General features: G+C 47.0%; 9 protein-coding genes across 9 annotated transcripts; 5 read left to right on the top strand and 4 right to left on the bottom strand.

Annotated features, from left to right (window-relative positions):
* Nucleotides 1-1,054: 1,054 nt before the first annotated feature.
* VTP01DRAFT_3599 (uncharacterized protein) lies at nt 1,055-5,755 on the top strand (the record flags this gene model as incomplete). The annotated part of the gene is made up of 7 exons (XM_069382187.1): nt 1,055-1,142; nt 1,238-1,839; nt 1,925-2,279; nt 2,346-2,753; nt 2,816-4,837; nt 4,905-5,168; nt 5,247-5,755. The coding sequence occupies 7 exons, from the start codon at nt 1,055-1,057 to the stop codon at nt 5,753-5,755; spliced, it is 4,248 nt and encodes a 1,415-aa protein (XP_069236341.1).
* A 145-nt stretch (nt 5,756-5,900) lies between these two features.
* VTP01DRAFT_3600 (uncharacterized protein) lies at nt 5,901-6,441 on the bottom strand (the record flags this gene model as incomplete). Its single annotated transcript, XM_069382190.1, has 3 exons — nt 5,901-6,184; nt 6,270-6,316; nt 6,386-6,441. 3 exons carry the CDS (start codon nt 6,439-6,441, stop codon nt 5,901-5,903), a joined length of 387 nt encoding a protein of 128 aa, XP_069236342.1.
* A 322-nt stretch (nt 6,442-6,763) lies between these two features.
* VTP01DRAFT_3601 (uncharacterized protein) lies at nt 6,764-7,188 on the top strand (the record flags this gene model as incomplete). The annotated part of the gene is made up of 2 exons (XM_069382191.1): nt 6,764-6,916; nt 7,057-7,188. The coding sequence occupies 2 exons, from the start codon at nt 6,764-6,766 to the stop codon at nt 7,186-7,188; spliced, it is 285 nt and encodes a 94-aa protein (XP_069236343.1).
* Nucleotides 7,189-7,217: 29 nt separating this feature from the next.
* On the bottom strand, nt 7,218-7,626 carry VTP01DRAFT_3602 (40S ribosomal protein eS24; the record flags this gene model as incomplete). Its single annotated transcript, XM_069382192.1, has 2 exons — nt 7,218-7,334; nt 7,414-7,626. The coding sequence occupies 2 exons, from the start codon at nt 7,624-7,626 to the stop codon at nt 7,218-7,220; spliced, it is 330 nt and encodes a 109-aa protein (XP_069236344.1).
* Nucleotides 7,627-8,233: 607 nt separating this feature from the next.
* VTP01DRAFT_3603 (uncharacterized protein) lies at nt 8,234-9,378 on the bottom strand (the record flags this gene model as incomplete). The annotated part of the gene is made up of 2 exons (XM_069382193.1): nt 8,234-9,144; nt 9,213-9,378. The coding sequence occupies 2 exons, from the start codon at nt 9,376-9,378 to the stop codon at nt 8,234-8,236; spliced, it is 1,077 nt and encodes a 358-aa protein (XP_069236345.1).
* Nucleotides 9,379-9,848: 470 nt separating this feature from the next.
* VTP01DRAFT_3604 (uncharacterized protein) lies at nt 9,849-11,565 on the top strand (the record flags this gene model as incomplete). Its single annotated transcript, XM_069382194.1, has 8 exons — nt 9,849-9,892; nt 9,963-10,128; nt 10,190-10,508; nt 10,583-10,857; nt 10,926-11,063; nt 11,123-11,218; nt 11,273-11,430; nt 11,493-11,565. 8 exons carry the CDS (start codon nt 9,849-9,851, stop codon nt 11,563-11,565), a joined length of 1,269 nt encoding a protein of 422 aa, XP_069236346.1.
* Nucleotides 11,566-11,647: 82 nt separating this feature from the next.
* VTP01DRAFT_3605 (uncharacterized protein) lies at nt 11,648-13,164 on the bottom strand (the record flags this gene model as incomplete). Its single annotated transcript, XM_069382195.1, has 7 exons — nt 11,648-11,764; nt 11,829-11,932; nt 11,999-12,112; nt 12,181-12,371; nt 12,431-12,459; nt 12,521-12,626; nt 12,689-13,164. The coding sequence occupies 7 exons, from the start codon at nt 13,162-13,164 to the stop codon at nt 11,648-11,650; spliced, it is 1,137 nt and encodes a 378-aa protein (XP_069236347.1).
* Nucleotides 13,165-14,402: 1,238 nt separating this feature from the next.
* On the top strand, nt 14,403-15,239 carry VTP01DRAFT_3606 (uncharacterized protein; the record flags this gene model as incomplete). The annotated part of the gene is made up of 2 exons (XM_069382196.1): nt 14,403-14,891; nt 14,955-15,239. The coding sequence occupies 2 exons, from the start codon at nt 14,403-14,405 to the stop codon at nt 15,237-15,239; spliced, it is 774 nt and encodes a 257-aa protein (XP_069236348.1).
* A 403-nt stretch (nt 15,240-15,642) lies between these two features.
* On the top strand, nt 15,643-17,707 carry VTP01DRAFT_3607 (mitochondrial 37S ribosomal protein mS47; the record flags this gene model as incomplete). The annotated part of the gene is made up of 9 exons (XM_069382197.1): nt 15,643-15,843; nt 15,919-15,954; nt 16,034-16,147; nt 16,201-16,285; nt 16,350-16,478; nt 16,547-16,739; nt 16,800-16,982; nt 17,044-17,245; nt 17,303-17,707. The coding sequence occupies 9 exons, from the start codon at nt 15,643-15,645 to the stop codon at nt 17,705-17,707; spliced, it is 1,548 nt and encodes a 515-aa protein (XP_069236349.1).
* Between the last annotated feature and the right edge of the window lie 15 nt (nt 17,708-17,722).

Genomic DNA, 17,722 nt, shown 5'->3' on the forward strand with positions numbered 1-17,722 from the left:
GCAGGCAACCAGGCCAGACTTTTGCTTTTGTAGCATCAGTGAGGCAAGGAATTAAGGCACTGATGTGCCTGAGATGAAAATTTGGCGTACTAGTAGTAAAATTTACTTTGTCAGCGGTGGGAATTTCGAGCATTCAGACCAGGACGGGGATCGATCACCGTCGTGATCTTAATAGTGGCAGCAGCAGAGAAACTATATTCTTTTCCAATGCCTTTGCTAAGCAGCCGCTGATTTTGCCGGTTTCACCTGTTTATCCAGGGGTGAATTAAGGTGTGGCCGAATAGGCGTGAGCAAAAGGAAGGAATTTTCATGGGTCATCAGGGCAACGCACCTTTGTACACAAACTCTCAGGGCAATTGACTCGAGGGTCGCACAGGCTCGATCGGCTGTGACTGCAACGAATAAGGCGGTATATCCGGGAGCTGTCAACCTTATTCATCGGTTCTCGATCGCACTGCGGCTGTATAAACTGGCATAGACATGTGACCTCAGAATAAAGCCAAGAAGGACTTGAAAAAGACCCGGGGATCATATAATGTAAGAACTTCGTTATGTTTGCAATGGGCTGCAACTGTCTGGCCCGAATCTTCGCTCTTGTCTTCGGAAATGGGCAGAACAAAAAATTCAAACTGCGCCCGAGTTTTCTGTCTTTCTGTGTCACACAAACTTTTCTGAAGAAAGGGTATATTCCCAAAGAATAGCTATATCGTTGTGACTCGACGGTGCCGTTCTGCGGAAGCAACGAAGCTTCAATCAGCAAAAAGACTGTCAAATCAATCGAGAAGCCAATTGTTTACACCGCCTCCTGCGTTTGCTTGCAGGACACGCAGAGCGAAGGGCTAAAAATTCTTAAAGAATGCGGGCAGACCCTTTGTCCCTTGACTTGCGGAGAAGAAGGGCAAGGGTGGATTCCCTCCCAAAAACAGTTTACATGACGACATAGGCAAAGTGTCGACTGGATGCGACGATTTTTTCGCTCAGATGTTTAAATTTTTTCTGATTTTCTGTTTTTCTCTGAATCGTTTCACACCTTTTTTACCTTTTGCATGCTGTCATGAAATATCCGTATTCCCTAGCGCTACCAGCGCTGTTATCCTTACTCTTTGTAAATTCTGTAACCTCAACCCCAGCTTGGAACGAAGGTAAATGAAATTCTAGAAGCAGTGGCAGGATCAAAAGCGTGATTATTATTATTTTTTGGATCTTTTGTTTTGACCATATGATATTCGTTTACCAGTCAATGGATACTACCCTAATGGAACTGAATGTCCTTTACCGACTTACTACGCATATCAGTGCCCCCGTATCTGTGTTCGTGATATTAGCCAGTGTCCAGAACAAGTGCGACCATCGTGCGCGCCTGGCTTGACTTTTTGCGTTGATGGCTCTTGCCGCGAATCCTGTCCTTCCAACTTGGTTTCTGCCTGTGCCTGTCCTGGAGCTCCTGACCTCGTTGGCGATCTGTATCCATGCCAAGATACTCAGACTGTAAACATTGTGAACTTTGATTCTGACAACAGCAGCCAGCCCTATGACACCTGCGCTGCTGCTATCGGCATCGGAAACATCCCTTCGTGGGTGCCCAATCCGTATTCAATGATGTGGGGTAAATGTCCTACCCCGGACTATGGCAAACTCAACTTCCATGAACCGGTCTTCATTGCACTCTATGTCTTTTATGGATCCTGCGTCGCAAGCTTGCTTGGATGGACTGCTTACAAGCAAATGAGGGAAAGAGTCATTAAGCTAAAGTATCGTCGCCAGCAGCAGTCTCGCGTGGATGAGTACTATGAAAGCGGCTCGAATGAAGAAAAGAAGGCTGCTAAGCCCGATCAGTCAGTAAGTAGTATTATTTTGCTTGCTATCCTTTAGAATGCTGTATCATTAAGTTTTGTTTCCTTCCCTACTTGTCCGCATACAACAGGAATTGGAAAATGATGACACTTCTTCCTACTTGGCAAAGCTTGAACCCGAAGAAAAGATGACCATCAAGGCTTACAAGCGCGACCCGCTTGGTATACTTGTCTTTGTGCTTTACATTCTCCAGACAATCGGTATGGTCGCTTACATGATCATGCTCACGCGCGACTACTACTATGACTACATCCTTTTCCGCGGCGACGGCATCGTCCAGCCAAGCACTTTTATTGGCATGTGGTACATCTTCTTCTTTTGGTTTGCAGCCTTGGTTGTCTTCAAGAGCCGCTTGTCGAACTTTTTCCGTATCCAATGTACTTACGACGAGGGCCAATACGTGCAAATCGAAAAGGACGAACCAGGTACGTTTATCCAACTCATATCTCGGAGTTTATTTGTTCGATGCTGATCTGATTATTTCTATCTAGCGATTGTCTTTGTGGAAGAAAATGATCCCATTATGGACACCGTCCGTTGGTTCGAGCAAAAGTTCAAGCGCATCTTTGGACTCGATGTTGTTGTATCGACTTCGCGACTGAAAAAGACCAGAACCGGTGTCAAGTACTTTGTGTACCAGTGCACTCGTTACGTTTACCACCCGGAGACTCAGTTGTTTACACCTCACGAATTCGATCTCGGCAGCACCAACGCCGAACTTGCGTCCCTGACCGGAGGTCTTACGACTGACGAAGCAGCCAAACGCGAAGAACTCATTGGTCCTAATTTCATTGAAGTCTACGTGCCAAATATCCCAATGGCTATCCTCCGCGAGTTCTCGTCCTTCTTTTACATTTACCAGTTTACTGTCCTGTGGCTCTTTTACTACTTTGCCTACTGTAAGTTGACTATCTTCCCCCTCGATATATATCCGTTCATGATTAACGCATTTTTTTTACAGGGCAGGTTGGTATCGCCGACACGGCTGTCATCCTCTTGTCTGCCATCGTCAAGGTGTTTGTCCGTCTAAAGTCTGAGCGACGTATCAAGAAGATGGCAGAGTTCACCGACAACTGCAAAGTATTGCGTGATGGCGAGTGGCAAGAGCTCTCTACTGCAAGCCTTGTGCCTGGTGATGTGTTTGAAGTTGCAGAGAACAAGACGACTCCAGTCGATGGTGTTATCTTGAGCGGCAACATTGTGGCTGATGAAAGTTCGTTGACTGGTGAACCGTTGCCCATCCGCAAGTTCCCCCTTCGAAACGACGATGAAACCCAATATGATCCGATCGGTGCTAGCAAGATCCACACCATCTTTGCAGGTACTACTATCTCGCAAGCCCAACGTACCGAACATGACCGTCCCGTCACTGCTTTGGTTGTTCGAACTGGTACCGCTACTGATAAGGGCGAACTCGTCAAGAAGATTCTCTTCCCTACTCGTGTATCCTTTGTATTTGACGAGCAAATCAAGATTGTTATCTTGATCCTGCTCTGCTGCGGTGTTGTCTGCCTCGGTCTTGCTATCTGGTTGTATGCAAAGGGCACTGCCGCTTGGTTCTATGCCATGTTTGCTATTGCGCAGCTTTTGTCTCCTTTGCTCCCTGCCGCCTTGGTTGTTGGTCAGTCCGTCGCTGCCGGCCGTTTGCGAAACAAAAAGATTTTCTGTGTCGACTTGCCTCGTATTTTGATGGCTGGCAAGGTCCAGTTGTTCTGTTTTGACAAGACCGGCACATTGACCAAGGAAGGTCTTGAATTCTTTGGTGCCCAGCCCATCGTCAATGTCAACGACGTGGTGCAGCAGCGCAAGGATAACGTTGAGCCTCGGTTCGATGATCACAAGGTAAAGATCGAAGATATTCCTCGGCTTATGCAGATGGGTATCGCCACGTGCCACGCAGTTACCATCTTGAACGATCAGTTCATTGGCAACCCTGTCGATATTGAAATGTTCCGTTCGTCAAAGTGGAAGCTTGAAAGCAAGGCTCACGAGAGCAAGGATGAGGATGAGTACGTCGATACTTTCAGCCCTCCTGCTACCGCTCCCGGTGAAGTCACTGCACCTGTCCATGTCCTGAAGCGTTTCGAATTTGTGCACGCTAGAATGTCCATGTCGGTTGCGATTTTGGATACTCTCACAAATAAGATTCACGTGTTTGTCAAGGGTGCGTATGAAAAGATCAAGGACTTGTCGAACCCCGATTCGATTCCAAAGGACTACGATGCTGTTACTGCTGATCTCGCTCGTCACGGATGCTACGTACTTGCATTGGCTCACCGCGAACTTGACCTTGATGCTATCGGCGGCAAGGAAGCTTTCCGGAACTGGAACAGAGACCAGATGGAACAGAACATTGATTTCGTTGGCCTTATCGTGTTCAAGAACCAATTGAAGCCCGATACTACCGAAAACATTGCCGAATTGAAGCGCGGTGCTACTCGCACTGTCATGATTACTGGTGACACTGCATTGACCGGTGTTTACATCTCCCGCCAGTGTGGCATGACTGAGCCCGGCGCAACTGTTCTTCTCGGTGACTTGGATCTCAAGCAGGACAAGGTTGTCTGGACCGATGTCGACCACCCAGAGTCTACCAAGGAAATTGACGTGGATGAATATCTTGCAAGCTCCCAACCTGTTGAACTGGCCGTGACCGGCAAAGCTTTCCACTGGCTCGTCGACCATGATTTGATCCGCAAATACCTTTTGGATATCCGTGTTTTCGCTCGTATGACTCCTAACGGCAAGGTCCAATGCATTCAGCTACATATGGAACGAGGTATCACTGCAATGACTGGTGATGGTGGTAACGACTGCGGTGCTCTCCGTGCCGCACACGTCGGTATTGCCATGTCCGACGCCGAAGCCTCTATTGTATCGCCTTTCAGCACAAGTATCAGAAGTGTCAAGTCTTGCGTTGAACTTATCAGACAAGGCAGAGGTGCTCTGGCTACCTCTCTTACTGGATACAAGTACCTTATCCGTAAGTTACATTCACATACTCTAGTTTTTCAACGTATTGAACGTTTTATTGACTTCTCTTTTGCTAGTTTACGGCCAAGTCATGATGATGCTTAAGATCTACACCTTCTACTTCTCTATCACCATGTCTCAGAACGTCTGGATTGCCATTGATGTCTTTATCACTGTGTTCTTGACCTGGGCCGTCTCCCAGTCCAAGGCCGCGAAGCACTTGGCACCTCAAAGACCTACTGCCCGATTGCTCGGTCCACAAACTTTGGCTTCCTGCTGGGGTTTGGTGGCTATCAACTGGCTTTTCTTGATTGGCGCGTTTGTCATGCTGTTCAAGCAACGTAAGTATACAAATGTTTATGCATGATAAGTGTTACATTTTTTTTCTGATGGCTAATTCTTTTTCTTTTTTTCTGTAGCCTGGTTCCGCTGCAACGAATTTGATAGCTCGGCAGTCAACCTTTCCAAATGGTGGTTGCTGGCTGACAACTATGAAGCCGAAGTGCTTGCGCTGGTGTGTCTGTTCCAATTCATCAACAACGCAGCCGTGTTCAACTTTGGCTACAAGTTCCGCAAGAGCTGGTGGCGCAACTATCCGCTTGTGTTCCTCTGGTTGCTTTACATTGCCATTGTATCTTACTGGACGCTGGCAGACCCCAACCGATTTGGATGTCTCTTCCGTTTCGAGTGTGGTACCAAGTCTGTTCTCGAGCAGTTTGGATACACTCCTCCGCCGACCTACGTGGAACCGTACAACACACCTCTGGGTCACAATGTCATGCCAACCCACTTCCGCTGGCGTCTGTGGGGATTGTGTGTAGGCAATATCTTTGCTGCACTTGCATGGGAGAAACTTGTGGTGCTCGGCCCTGTACATGAATTCCTGGCACGCAAATTCCCTGTAGAACGTCTTCGTGTCAAGTACTAATAGACAGTTTCTGCTATCCGCAAACATGTGTATATAAATAATAATTTTCTTTGTTGTTTATTCCTTAAAAACAATGTTGCCTTTTTATTGAATAAAAAAGCATAATATAGCTCTTGCAAAGCAAGCAAGCAAACAAGCGAGTCGTTTATTTGAGCTTCTTCTTGGGACGGAGCTGGTTGGAGTGGCCACACTTTCTCTTGCGGCAGTTGGTGGCACGAGGGGGAAGACGAGCATAGCACTTGCGGCAAATGTTCTTTTCGCAGTTGTACTTGGAGGCAAGGGCCTTCAAGGAGGGCTCGATGATACCACCACGGAGACGCAACACAAGGTGGAGGGTGGACTCCTTCTGAATGTTGTAGTCGGAGAGGGTGCGGCCATCTTCAAGCTGCTTGCCGGCGAAAATCAAACGCTGCTGATCCGGGGGAATACCTAATTTGAATGTAATGTTCAATACACCCCATTCATACTCATTTTTTAAGCCATTCTCTGCTGCTGCATTTCCACGTCAACGAACCTTCCTTGTCCTGAATCTTTTGCTTGACATTCTCAATAGAGTCAGAGCTACATTGGGAAGAATGGCGTACATTAGGCCGAATGCTGCTGCTGGTTTGCTTCCATCACTGTACACACCTCTCGACCTCAAGGGTGATGGTCTTGCCAGTAAGGGTCTTGACAAAGATCTGCATTGCGGTCTGTTGGATGGATGAATCAATACTCTTTCCTTGATGCAACGGATGGTTGTGTGTCTCACCTTTGACTAATTAAAGTGGAAGCTTCATTCACGGCAGTGTGTGAGGATTTACTTGGCTGTGCCAAATTTGGAATTCCGCTATCCGCATGGAATACCCCGAAGTCGTGGGTGCCTAAAGTACACTGACGCACCAGGTACATAAACAATAACGATAACATATATTTTGCAGAGATAACCAGAAATAATAATGTGATCCTTTATAACCATGGAAATCGCTAATTATCTCTCGCGCTTTCATTAGTATCCAACCATAATTGATGATTAGTTATGTTGCTGAGCACGTAGCAAAACAAGAAATAATTACAGTCTCCAAAGCAAGTTCATTATACAATAAGAGATACGATACCGATCCAAATGGCACTGCTAACATAGTCTCGATCTCCACGGAGAATACAACAGATACAAGGCATGTTCGAATGACTACTTGATTAATCTTTGCCTTTTTGATAGCTGAACTACACGACTCAGAGATCAAACGAGTCATTGCAGCAGTAGTCTCGATTCATCTAGCGTTGATTGATCCGTTTACAGTATCCTTATGACACGATAGTTGCAAACTATATCTCGATTTCCCCGTCAATCCTTCTACTACTACTACAACAACAGTGCACAAAGTAGTTCTGTATCAGGCGATGAAATGGAAGAAGATGCTTTGTTCGAGCCGTATATAAACAATTTTTGAAGGATACAGATACGTAGCCAAGGAACAACTTATTTCTTGCCAGCAGAGGCAGCCTTGACCTTCTTGGTGCCACGGAACTTCTTGGCACGGTTCTTCTTTTCCTTGCGCTGCTTGCGACCACCCTTGGGAGCTTCAGCCAAGCCGATCTATTGTTATCAATGCCGCATTAATGATCGATCCGCTCTACTCATATTTCTCGGACCCAATTCTCCTCTGATGACTTACTCTGACCAAACGGTACTTGGGTTCGAACTTCTTCAAGGATTCGACAGAGTCGTAGATCAAGCCGAAGCCAGTGGTCTTTCCGCCACCAAACTGGGTCTTGAAGCCGAAGACAGAGACGACGTCCTTCTCGGCCTTGTACATTTTGGCGAGCTTCTCGCGGAGCTCATCACGAGAGATGGTGGGACGACCGGGGTGAATAACGTCAACAACCATTTGTCTGCGCTGGAGCAAGCGGTTCGTCATGAACTTGCGAGTGCGAATGGTGACAGTTGCAGCGTCGGCCTAATAATACATTATGTATACATTAATAACCCATTCAGAATTGTTCACTCGGAATGAATTCTCCAAAATTCCCCCAGCATGCGCCTGTATCCACCGAACTCTGCTGCGACATTTAGTCGTTACTCCACATTGACGGTTCGACAGTGGAAGTACGTATAAAGCGCTCCCAAATTTCGTTATCGTCAGGATCACAAAAAATCCATCCGTCAAACGCATGCATCCATCTTCCATCGACGTTACGCCGTCCACTGCGCATCCATTCCGCTCTCCTAGCTTGCAGCATGGTCACCTACCATCTTGTAGTGAAAGAGGAGAAGCTACTTTTGGGTCCTTTGTCCAATTACATGGTTTCGGCAGCATCGACCCACCTCGATTTCGGGTCCGCGAAAAATCGCCTTCCTTATTTAGCACACACCGTACTTTGGTGCAACTTTGCCCTCTTTTAGTTTTTACTCGAAAACTGCAGGCGAATGACAAATAGTTTTGGTTATTGATGAAGTGTAAGGCTATTTTATTATTATTGGTAGAAATGAATCTTCTAAGCAGCTCCTTCGTTCCATGCAATAACAGCCATGAGGGAGACACCAACGATCATGGCAATAAACTCGGCGCTCGCCTGATTCCAGTCCTTTTTCAGTTTGCCTGTTACTTGAAGCAGTTCTGGAACGACTCCCACAGTTGCAATGTAAAGAAATCCGCCCGCGGTAAAGGGAATCACCAGATCGCTTGCATGCAGGTCCGTGCCGAGGATGCCAGGTACATCCACGTGCTCATCCTTCAATGTCTCGCCCGACCGAGCCATTTGCTCAATGATAATACCAATGATGGTTCCAAGAAATGCGCCGACAGCTGTCGTAAATTGGGCCATCATTGCACGCTGCTTGCTAAATCCAGACTGAACGAGAATAGCATAGTCGCCGACCTCGTGTGGGATCTCGTGGAAAAAGACAGCTACGGCGGTCGTAGCGCCAACGCTAGGTGATGCATAAAACGAGGCTGCCATTGCCAATCCATCCGTCATATTGTGCGTGAAATCAGCAAAAAGATTGAGATACGCCGATAATTTAATGCTCGAGTTGCTGTGTGTGGCGTGATCGTGATGCTTTTCTTTTTCGTTCTCGTCATCGTCCTTTTTATCCTTGACACGCTGTCTTAGACCCTCTGGCTGCCCTTTGACAACAGTGCTGGTGGTATATTTCTCGTCTTGCTGTTGTTTTTCCTTAACATCATGTTGGTGATGATGATGGTGGTGGTGGTCGTGGCCTTCTCCGCCATTGAATACGCGCATAAGCTTATCCATCAAGAAAAAGAAGAAGAAGCCTCCAAAGATACCCAGGCCGATGAGCACATTCTTCTGCTCATTGACCTTGACGGAGACGTCCTGCTCAACGTGCTCGCCGAGGAATGCGTGCGGAAGCAAGTGAAGGAAAACGTCTCCCAAAAGTCCACCTGATCAAGGAAACGTGATTGTCAAGGTCCATGCCTGGAATGGAGTTGTTGTCACCGCATTGTCTTACCAACAGCAAAGCTGACGAGGACATTGAGAGACGAAGTGTTGATATCGGGAGGGACAAAGTAGAGTAGCAAATTGGGAAAGAGGGATATATATGCGGTAGCCAGCAGCGAGTTTACCATCGCGTTGCCCGGGAACAGGTAGGCAAACGCGGCTTGCTGGAGGGACATGGTTTTTCTTTCAAAAAGGAAAGGAAGAAAAAGAGAAAAAAGAGACAGGTAGGGAGGGCGCTCAAGGGAGCCACTCTGTTGACACGATGAACGAGTTCATTCGCGGAGAAAGAAGCGGCAATGCAACTGTTGTCGTCCCTCGAACCCACCCATCAGATCTGATATCCCGGTCTACCTGTGCCTGATGTGTTTGAACCCGACGTGACAAGAGAGCCAAAGCTGAAAGCGAGCCAGTGGGGATGGCATCTGTCTTTTTTTTTTCGATGATAAAGGCTGCTGCTCTTTGCAGCTTAGTGTCCCGTCGGAGGAGAAACACACACTTTGTTGGTGCTGCAACGGTGTGCCTCCGATGCTTTGCATTGCGTTTCACGAGAAGGAAAAAAGGTGCCCTTCTCCCCCGAACGCTTTTCCCTTTCTCTCTTCCTCTCTCTCTTATTCTTATTCATATTCTTGTAACCTTCCTTGTTATCATGACAACAAATTCTATCCTTTCTGAACGCCAGCGGGATGAACTGCAAGTTGTTAGATGGTCGCTTGTAATCTATCTGTGTTTATTAAAACTATATTGCGTTCATAATTGACAGGCACAGAGCTATACTCGGATATCTAAACTCTTGCGGATTTACGGAAGCCTTTGCAGCACTGAAGCACGAGGCAAAGGTGCACGATTACGATCCTGTTCCGGCGCAGCAAAAGTACGGCAACATGTTGGAAAAGAAATGGACATCAGTGATTCGTTTGCAAAGAAAGGCACGTTGCGCGGCGCGAGGCACACGAGTAATATGACCCCAGCTAAATGCCATTTATATAGATTATGGAACTTGAAACCAAGAACACGCAGATGCAGGATGAACTCAACAGTGCCCCGCCTTCTTTGCGCAAGATGGGTGCTTCCGACGGCAGCGGCGGCGGCGGTATCCCCAGATCGCCCGCGAGATTGACTCTGGCCGCACACCGTGGCCCGGTCACCCGGATAGCCTTTCATCCGGTATATCACATTCTGGCTTCTGCATCCGATGACACAACTATCAAAATCTGGGACTATGAATCTGGCGACTATGAAAAGACTTTAAAAGGACATACAAAGACCGTCAACGATGTCACTTTTGACCCCAAAGGCAACTATCTAGGTAATAAAACAAAATCGTTTGCGTTAAAAAAATACCGCTCCAGACAATGCTAAGCTATGTCCGTAATTGGCTAGTTTCATGCTCATCGGATATGACAATCAAGGTCTGGGATGTCAACAATGGCTACGTGTGCTTGCGCACTCTGTACGGTCACGATCACAGCGTCTCGTCAGTGCGTGTTTTGCCGTCTGGTGATATGATTCTATCAGCTTCTAGAGACAAAACTGTCAAGCTGTGGGAGCTGGCGTCGGGATACTGTGTCAAGACTATCAATGCGCACACAGACTGGATCCGTTCCGCAATCACGAGCGACGACGGAAAAATGCTACTTACTTGCTCAAATGACCAGGTAACAGAGAAAAACTATGCCCTTTTCATTGTTTGTTTCTTTATTAAAATGTGGCACTCTGCACACAGACGGCTTGCGTGTGGGAGATGGCCAAGGGAGAAACACGGATCGTGCTGGGTGACCATGACCACGTAGTCGAGAATGGTATCTTCTTGCCATCATCTTCCAATACTTACATGCGCGAGCTTATGGGTGGATCTAGGGTGGTAAGTACAATATGAACTTTCCTCTGCATGCATAACTGTAATCGGCTTATTTTGGTCAGATTGGACGGGAATCCGGTCCCTTTGTTGCAACGGCATCCCGTGACAAAACCATCAAGCTGTGGGATAGTTCGTCCGGTCAACTTATTCGCACATTGGTATATTTTAATCACATCCTCTACTTTATCCAACTATCTCTAATCATCTGGTAGACTGGGCACGATAACTGGGTCCGAAGTGTAGCTATCCAGTCGGATGGACGGTACCTGCTGAGTGCGTCGGACGATAAGACGATCAAAGTATGGGATCTCAAAACAGGTCGATGCTGTAAAACTATAGAGGCACATGACCATTTCGTTACTTGCATCTCGTACGTCAACTTTTATTTCCAAAATCTTGCGAGACTAAGTTGCTCACACATCAATTTCTTAGGGCCTGCCATCAACTTCCCGTTGTAGCGACCTGCAGCTTGGATCAAACGATCAAGATATGGCAATGCCGATAAATTGGGAGATGTTTTTTTCGAGCCACGTATACCCAAAACGCAAAGATATCATCCTTCTATCCCACCTTTTTACATTGCTGTTCTATTTTTCTGTTTTATTGGTCGGTTTCTTGATGGCTTTCCAAAATGCACAATTGTACATGTACTGTAGCATGCTATCAGGATTAGATGTGTATGTCGTTTGGATCATTTTCTCCTTCTATCATTGTTTTTAAATACCATCGTCTTTTCTTTTCGAAAATAAAATTTTCTTTTTCTTTTACCTCAAATTCAAAACCTATATCTTTGCACACTCTCTTGATCTGGTCCAAATCAAGCTCTATGGACGATTCGCCCGGCATATCTTCGTAGTGGTACAGCAACGGACCTAGAATCCAACGTTATTTTTCATTAGCAACCGACGCACGGTTTTCCCACAGCCATCAAGACGCACCAATGTTGATCCAGGTACCACCGTCTTTGAGAACACGGTGAATTACTTCAATGTATTCGAGGATGTTTTTGGCCGTGTCAATAAAGAAACATGTGACGACAACATCCCACGTGCCTAAACAAGTTTGTATATTAAAATCAATTTTGCGCTCCCTTGTATCTGGTTACATCGCCGCTGCTAACCTTTGTTGTTTTCATCTTCACCGTACACCTCGACAAACTCGCCGGCCGCCATGGAGAAATCAGCCGTAGGTGGCAAGCTGCTTGGTAACACGTCGGGTATGCAAACCGGTTCCAACTGCTTTTGCGACGATTGGATGTTGGAATACGAATGTATAAACGGATAAATCTCGTATTGTTCTTTTCTCTCCATTCTTAAGTTCCTCTGGATCAGTTCAGGTTCTTTCATTTACATGTCCCATCTCGTTCTTACTTGTTCAGAACAAAATTGGAAGGTAGAAGCTACTGTGCGTGGTTAGCAACATGCATTCTATTTCCAATCACTCCCGTTTTTTTCTTTTACCATATAGAAAGAATATTCATTGCCTTGGCAGCTAAATCCTTGGCTTGCGATATCAAAAGCTAGACGCCCGAGACCAGCTCCGGGCACAAGCACGCGTATCTGACCTCTGTGAAGAAAAAGAATGAATCGGTGCATGTTCCATCATCATCGGCGTCGTCGCACACCTACCTTTCTTCCGTTGGCACGTCTCTGTACATATCTTCCAGTTCGTCCCGAATGGGTCCGTACGTAGCATCACGTTCTGGCTGGCCCTGCGCCGACCAATCGCGCACAAACTGCTTGAGGGTACTTCTTACTTTATCCATATCCATGGGCGATGCAGGAGGATGCTGCTTATCCTTTTGGTTGCGATATTGCTCGGCCATGAGCGCCAATGGATCCAAGCCCATAAATGCTCCCGCGCAGATAACCACATCCTTGAGCAGTTTCATGTTCTCTTCTACGCAGTGATCCACAGCATCGAACTTTGCGGGCAGATCGGCAACGAGTTTCTTGTGATGTTCCGGAAGCGCCATGTAGTCGCGTCTCCTACGCTGGTTGCGCGCCAGCGCATGCCGTTTGTAGTACAGAAACGCTGTCAAGACCGTCCGTAAATGGCTACGCTCGTGCTCGATATCTTCGTCTGTGAATTCGCGATCGCTCATGACTTTCCAAGAGGGAAACCCGTCGTCGTCGGTTTCCTTCCTGCCTCTCACACCTCCGACGATGGTCTCCCCTCTCACGCACAACGCGAGAGAAATAGCGGATGTGCATGTACATCACACAGGATGCTTATAGAGTAACTTTTTCCCTTGGACGTCTCACAATTGATCCAGGTAACCTATTACTCGACGTGAAAATGTGGGTTGATGATTATTAATGCTAGAATTCCCGGTCCATTTAATCGACCTGTAAATCACGTGACATTTCTCTGCATGCAGGCAGAGAAGGACGGCTGCATTGAAGATACTCGGTGGATACAAGTTCTGGCGAGTATCACCATGCTACTATTGAGTACATTGAAAAGCACGGTTGTTTGCAAACGAGCAAGCGACGCGTCGAGAATCCGTTGCACGATATCTTTCTCGTCGAGCTTGCCCGTTTCTTCTAGGCCTGTTTCACGGTAACCTCTTGGAAACAGGACAGGATACGGGAAAATAATGCCCATTGGAAAGGCTTTTAAAGTCTGTCATGCTATCTCACCAAAAAGACACATGTTACTGGTGTCCGTGTCGCCTACGGCGGATTTTGAAGGCATTGAATAACGCAGCGATGCTTGCATATCCGACTCTCTCAACGAGTTACGTGTTGTTCTCCATAGCAGCCAAAATTATACCATGTTTCCGAGATCCTGGATAAATCCGGATGGACCGTTGTCATGGAGAGAATAGTAGAGACACCGCGTTGACTGGGCAACAGCACCTCTGCACCGTAACTGACTGAGGACTCTAGGAAGACGTTAGATTTTAGGATTTTGTGTACTACCTTTTTAGGTAGATCCTTTCTGAAAAGGGTGTACGCTGCTGCTGCTGACGGGTGTTGTCCCATCTGTGTGCATCCCGCAGTTTACCATTACATAGGATTCTGAAGAGTCTTCTTCTCCGGCACCATCGTATATCGGCGTAAAAAAAATATGTATCGTAGTCAATTAAGTCATTGTTTGGAGGCATACAGCAATAGATAAGCATTTGTGATATCAAAAGATACGGCAAATGCAAAGTATGCGTGTGCGTCGTACATAGCCGAGGGCTCTTTTCACATGCTGCGTGGTGATCAAAAAATCTGCGCGTGATTTACAGTCCATCGGCAAGCGAACGTTTCATGTCTAACTCTCCTTTTCACTTTCCCATTGCCTACTTTTTTACCCTTTTTCTTTCTGTTCTTTTCTTACTGCAACAAAAAAATGTCTCTGCTGAAACAGTCAAAATATTACGCTTACTCGCAAGCAATACCGATCGATAGTGAGCAGCATCCGGATGACCGGATACGCCGGCGCATGTGCAGCACGTACTCACAAAGCTCGACGACGACGAGCGCACTGTCGTCGAGACCGGCAATCTTTGAACTTTTGTTTGCCAAACTTTTGGACGCTCTAATATTCACTTCCGCCATTGCCATCACCGCATACAATTACTTGATGGGCGCACTCGACAATTCGCCCAATACTCCGCAGCCGGCACCGATAGTCGACATAAAACAATGGAGACAAGCAAATACAGCCTATCGATTGCCATCGCCGACAACAGCAACAACGAGAATACCGGAGCATCATCATCAACATCATCATGACTTTTTGCAAGATTCTAAACGAGAACGGACGTTACAGTGGGCTGAAACAGTTGCCCGCACAACGTCAAAACCGAGGTCGGTGCAACTCCCACCTAGACACCAGGTAAAAAACAGTGCAAGGGGGAAACTGTGTTTCGGTCGAATGTAATAACCAACCCTGTTGCAGCAACAACAGCTGGCCGAAGCGACGAAACACAAACGACGGACACAATCGATGCCACCCCCGCCACCAGCAGCAGCAGCAGCAGCTGAGCACCACAGCATTCAGGGAGCGCAGGTCGCTCGCCAAGACAAAGAAGACGACGAGATGTTTGCACGTATGGAAGAACGCCTGCAATCCCTTATTCAGGAAGGCCAGGCAGCGCTCACCAGCAAGGTCGAGCTCTACGAGCTGGACGAGAATGAAATAGCCATGCGAAAGTCATTTGCCGCTGCACGGTACCACGCATAAATTTGTTGTTGACATACCAAACCTGTTCTTTTTTCCCTTTTTTTCGCCCTAAACAAGCCAGACGCAAAGACACACTCCCACTTCTCATCCTATAAACCTTTTCTCATATCGTAAATATATATATATCTCTATCTCTACATGTTTCATATGCATCTGTCAAAAAAAGAAAGAAACTGACAGCAATGAATCTGCTTTTTTTCTTCTTCTTCTCTTGCTTTCTCCCCTTGCATCGCTGCTACTCTGTACCTGGGACATCATGGCCGCAGGGCTGAGTGAACGGATCAACGGATCAGCCGGTGTTCAAATTTAGCGGGACAAGATTGTCAAAAATGAGTCCTGAAATGAAAAAAGCTAGTCAAACGTTTTCATGTGGGTTGTCACACACCGTTCTTCTTTTCTGCATATGAGTCGTTTGCTCGCTAGACGCGTCGGTCATTTGCCTCAACGCAGCACCGTTACCACCGCTCCCCGGCTAATTACTGCTCGCACTACCACTGTGCCCATTCGTGCCCTTGCCATGACGACACGCACCAACCCAACTGCTGCCCTCGCAAACAAACGCCTCAACGTCGTCGCCACCTGGCTGTCTGCCCCAAAGAATCAGGTAAACCTTGACGGTCCACTGCCCCAAGAAGACTCGAGCTGCGAGCTTACCTTTCCTTTTTTATTATTCTCCTAGATGTCTACCACCGTTTCCAGCGCTGAAGCTTCCTTGGTAAGGAACTTTCGAACAATATATTTCTGGAATATATCGTCTTTGTCATTCACACACACATACACGTATGTTACTGTAGGCTGAGGTTCTGACACGCAAGAACGGCAATGTTCGAGAAATCGTCCTTAACCGACCCAAGAAACTCAATGCTCTCAATTTGAACATGGTCAAATCCATCTACCCCGAGCTTCAGGTAACGACTTGTTCCTTTACGAAATGAGAAATGTATTGACAGATGTTGCACAGGCGTGGGAAAAATCGGACACAGCAAAGATAGTTGTGCTAAAGAGTTGCGGAGGAAAAGGATTCTGCGCTGGCGGTGACGTTAAAAGTAAGAGCGAGCAGGAAACATTTCAATTCATTTTGGGTGAATGCTAACAATAATTTCTGCATAGCGGTCGTCGATTTGGCCGCAGAGGGAAAGCAGGAGGAAGCTGTTGCTTTCTTTGAGGAAGAATACAAACTCGATTACTTTATCGGCACCATGAAGACTCCCTACGTCTCTATCATGGACGGCATTACCAGTATGTGTATACAGTCCCTTTGAAAAAAAATCCTCGATCGTGGCTAACCCGGTTTTTCAACCTTCCAGTGGGAGGAGGTGTTGGCTTGTCTGTGCACGCTCCCTTCCGAATTGCTACCGAGAACACCTTGTTTGCCATGCCTGAAACCGGCATTGGTTTCTTGCCCGACGTCGCTGGCAGCTTCTTCTTGCCTCGCCTCGATGGCAAACTGGGTATCTACCTCGGTTTGACCGGCAAACGTCTGAGCGGCGTTGATGCCTTGTAAGTTCATTACTTTAGAAGAAATCAATGCAATTAAGTATACTGATCAACCTTTTGCAGCTACGCCGGTATTGCTACACACTACGTTCCATCTTCACGCGTCGATGCGTTGGTAGAACGTCTCTCCGAGCTTAACACTTCTGACTTGGATGTCATCAACACTGCCATTGAGGAATTCTCTGCAGACATGGTCAACGAAGCTCCTTTCTCTCTCGGCGGCGACGTCCGTGCTGCCATTGACAGGTACGACGATAGAATTTTTTTTATTTTTTCGATATGCATATTAAACTCTTCTTTGTTACAGATGCTTTGGTCACAACACTGTCGAGGAAATCGTAGCCGCGTTGGAGAAGGAAGATTCCGAGTGGGCAAAGGAGACCTTGAAGCTCATGAGCCGTGTATCTCCTACATCGCTCAAGATCGCATTGAGACAGCTGCACAACGGTGCTGGATACACCCTCGGCCAGTGCTTCAAGATGGAATTCCATCTCGTACAAAAGTTCTTGGTTAGTTAACTACTTACATCACAATATATGCGCAGTGACAACTGACTTTCATTGCAGGAGGGCCACGACTTTGCAGAGGGTGTGAACGCGGTCCTCGGCAAGGAAAAGAAGAAGGCCAACTGGCAGCCAGCTTCGCTCGCAGAGGTCGACGACGCCCGCATCAAGTTCCAATACTTTGATTCTGCGTCCAAGCTGCGCTTGAACTTGGATGGACGCAAGGACTACAAAGAGTACCCTCACAGGAAATATATGCTTCCCTCCGAGGAGGAGATCAAAGCCGTTGTTACCGGCGAGGTGCCCAGCGTTGGCCAGTACGCACTGAACGAGAAGGAGGTTGTTGATTTCTTCCTCCGCGAACGCAACAACAAGCAGGGCGTTCAGCAGAAAGTGACAGAAGTCTTGCAGCGCAAGACCAAAGTCATCTCAAAAGATGAGCACGATAGCTTAAAGTGGCAGTACTAGAGAAAGAGAGAGCGG

Source organism: Rhizomucor pusillus, assembly GCF_041956525.1.
Source record: "Rhizomucor pusillus strain CBS 183.67 unplaced genomic scaffold VTP01scaffold_17, whole genome shotgun sequence".
Lineage (NCBI taxonomy): Eukaryota > Fungi > Mucoromycota > Mucoromycetes > Mucorales > Lichtheimiaceae > Rhizomucor > Rhizomucor pusillus.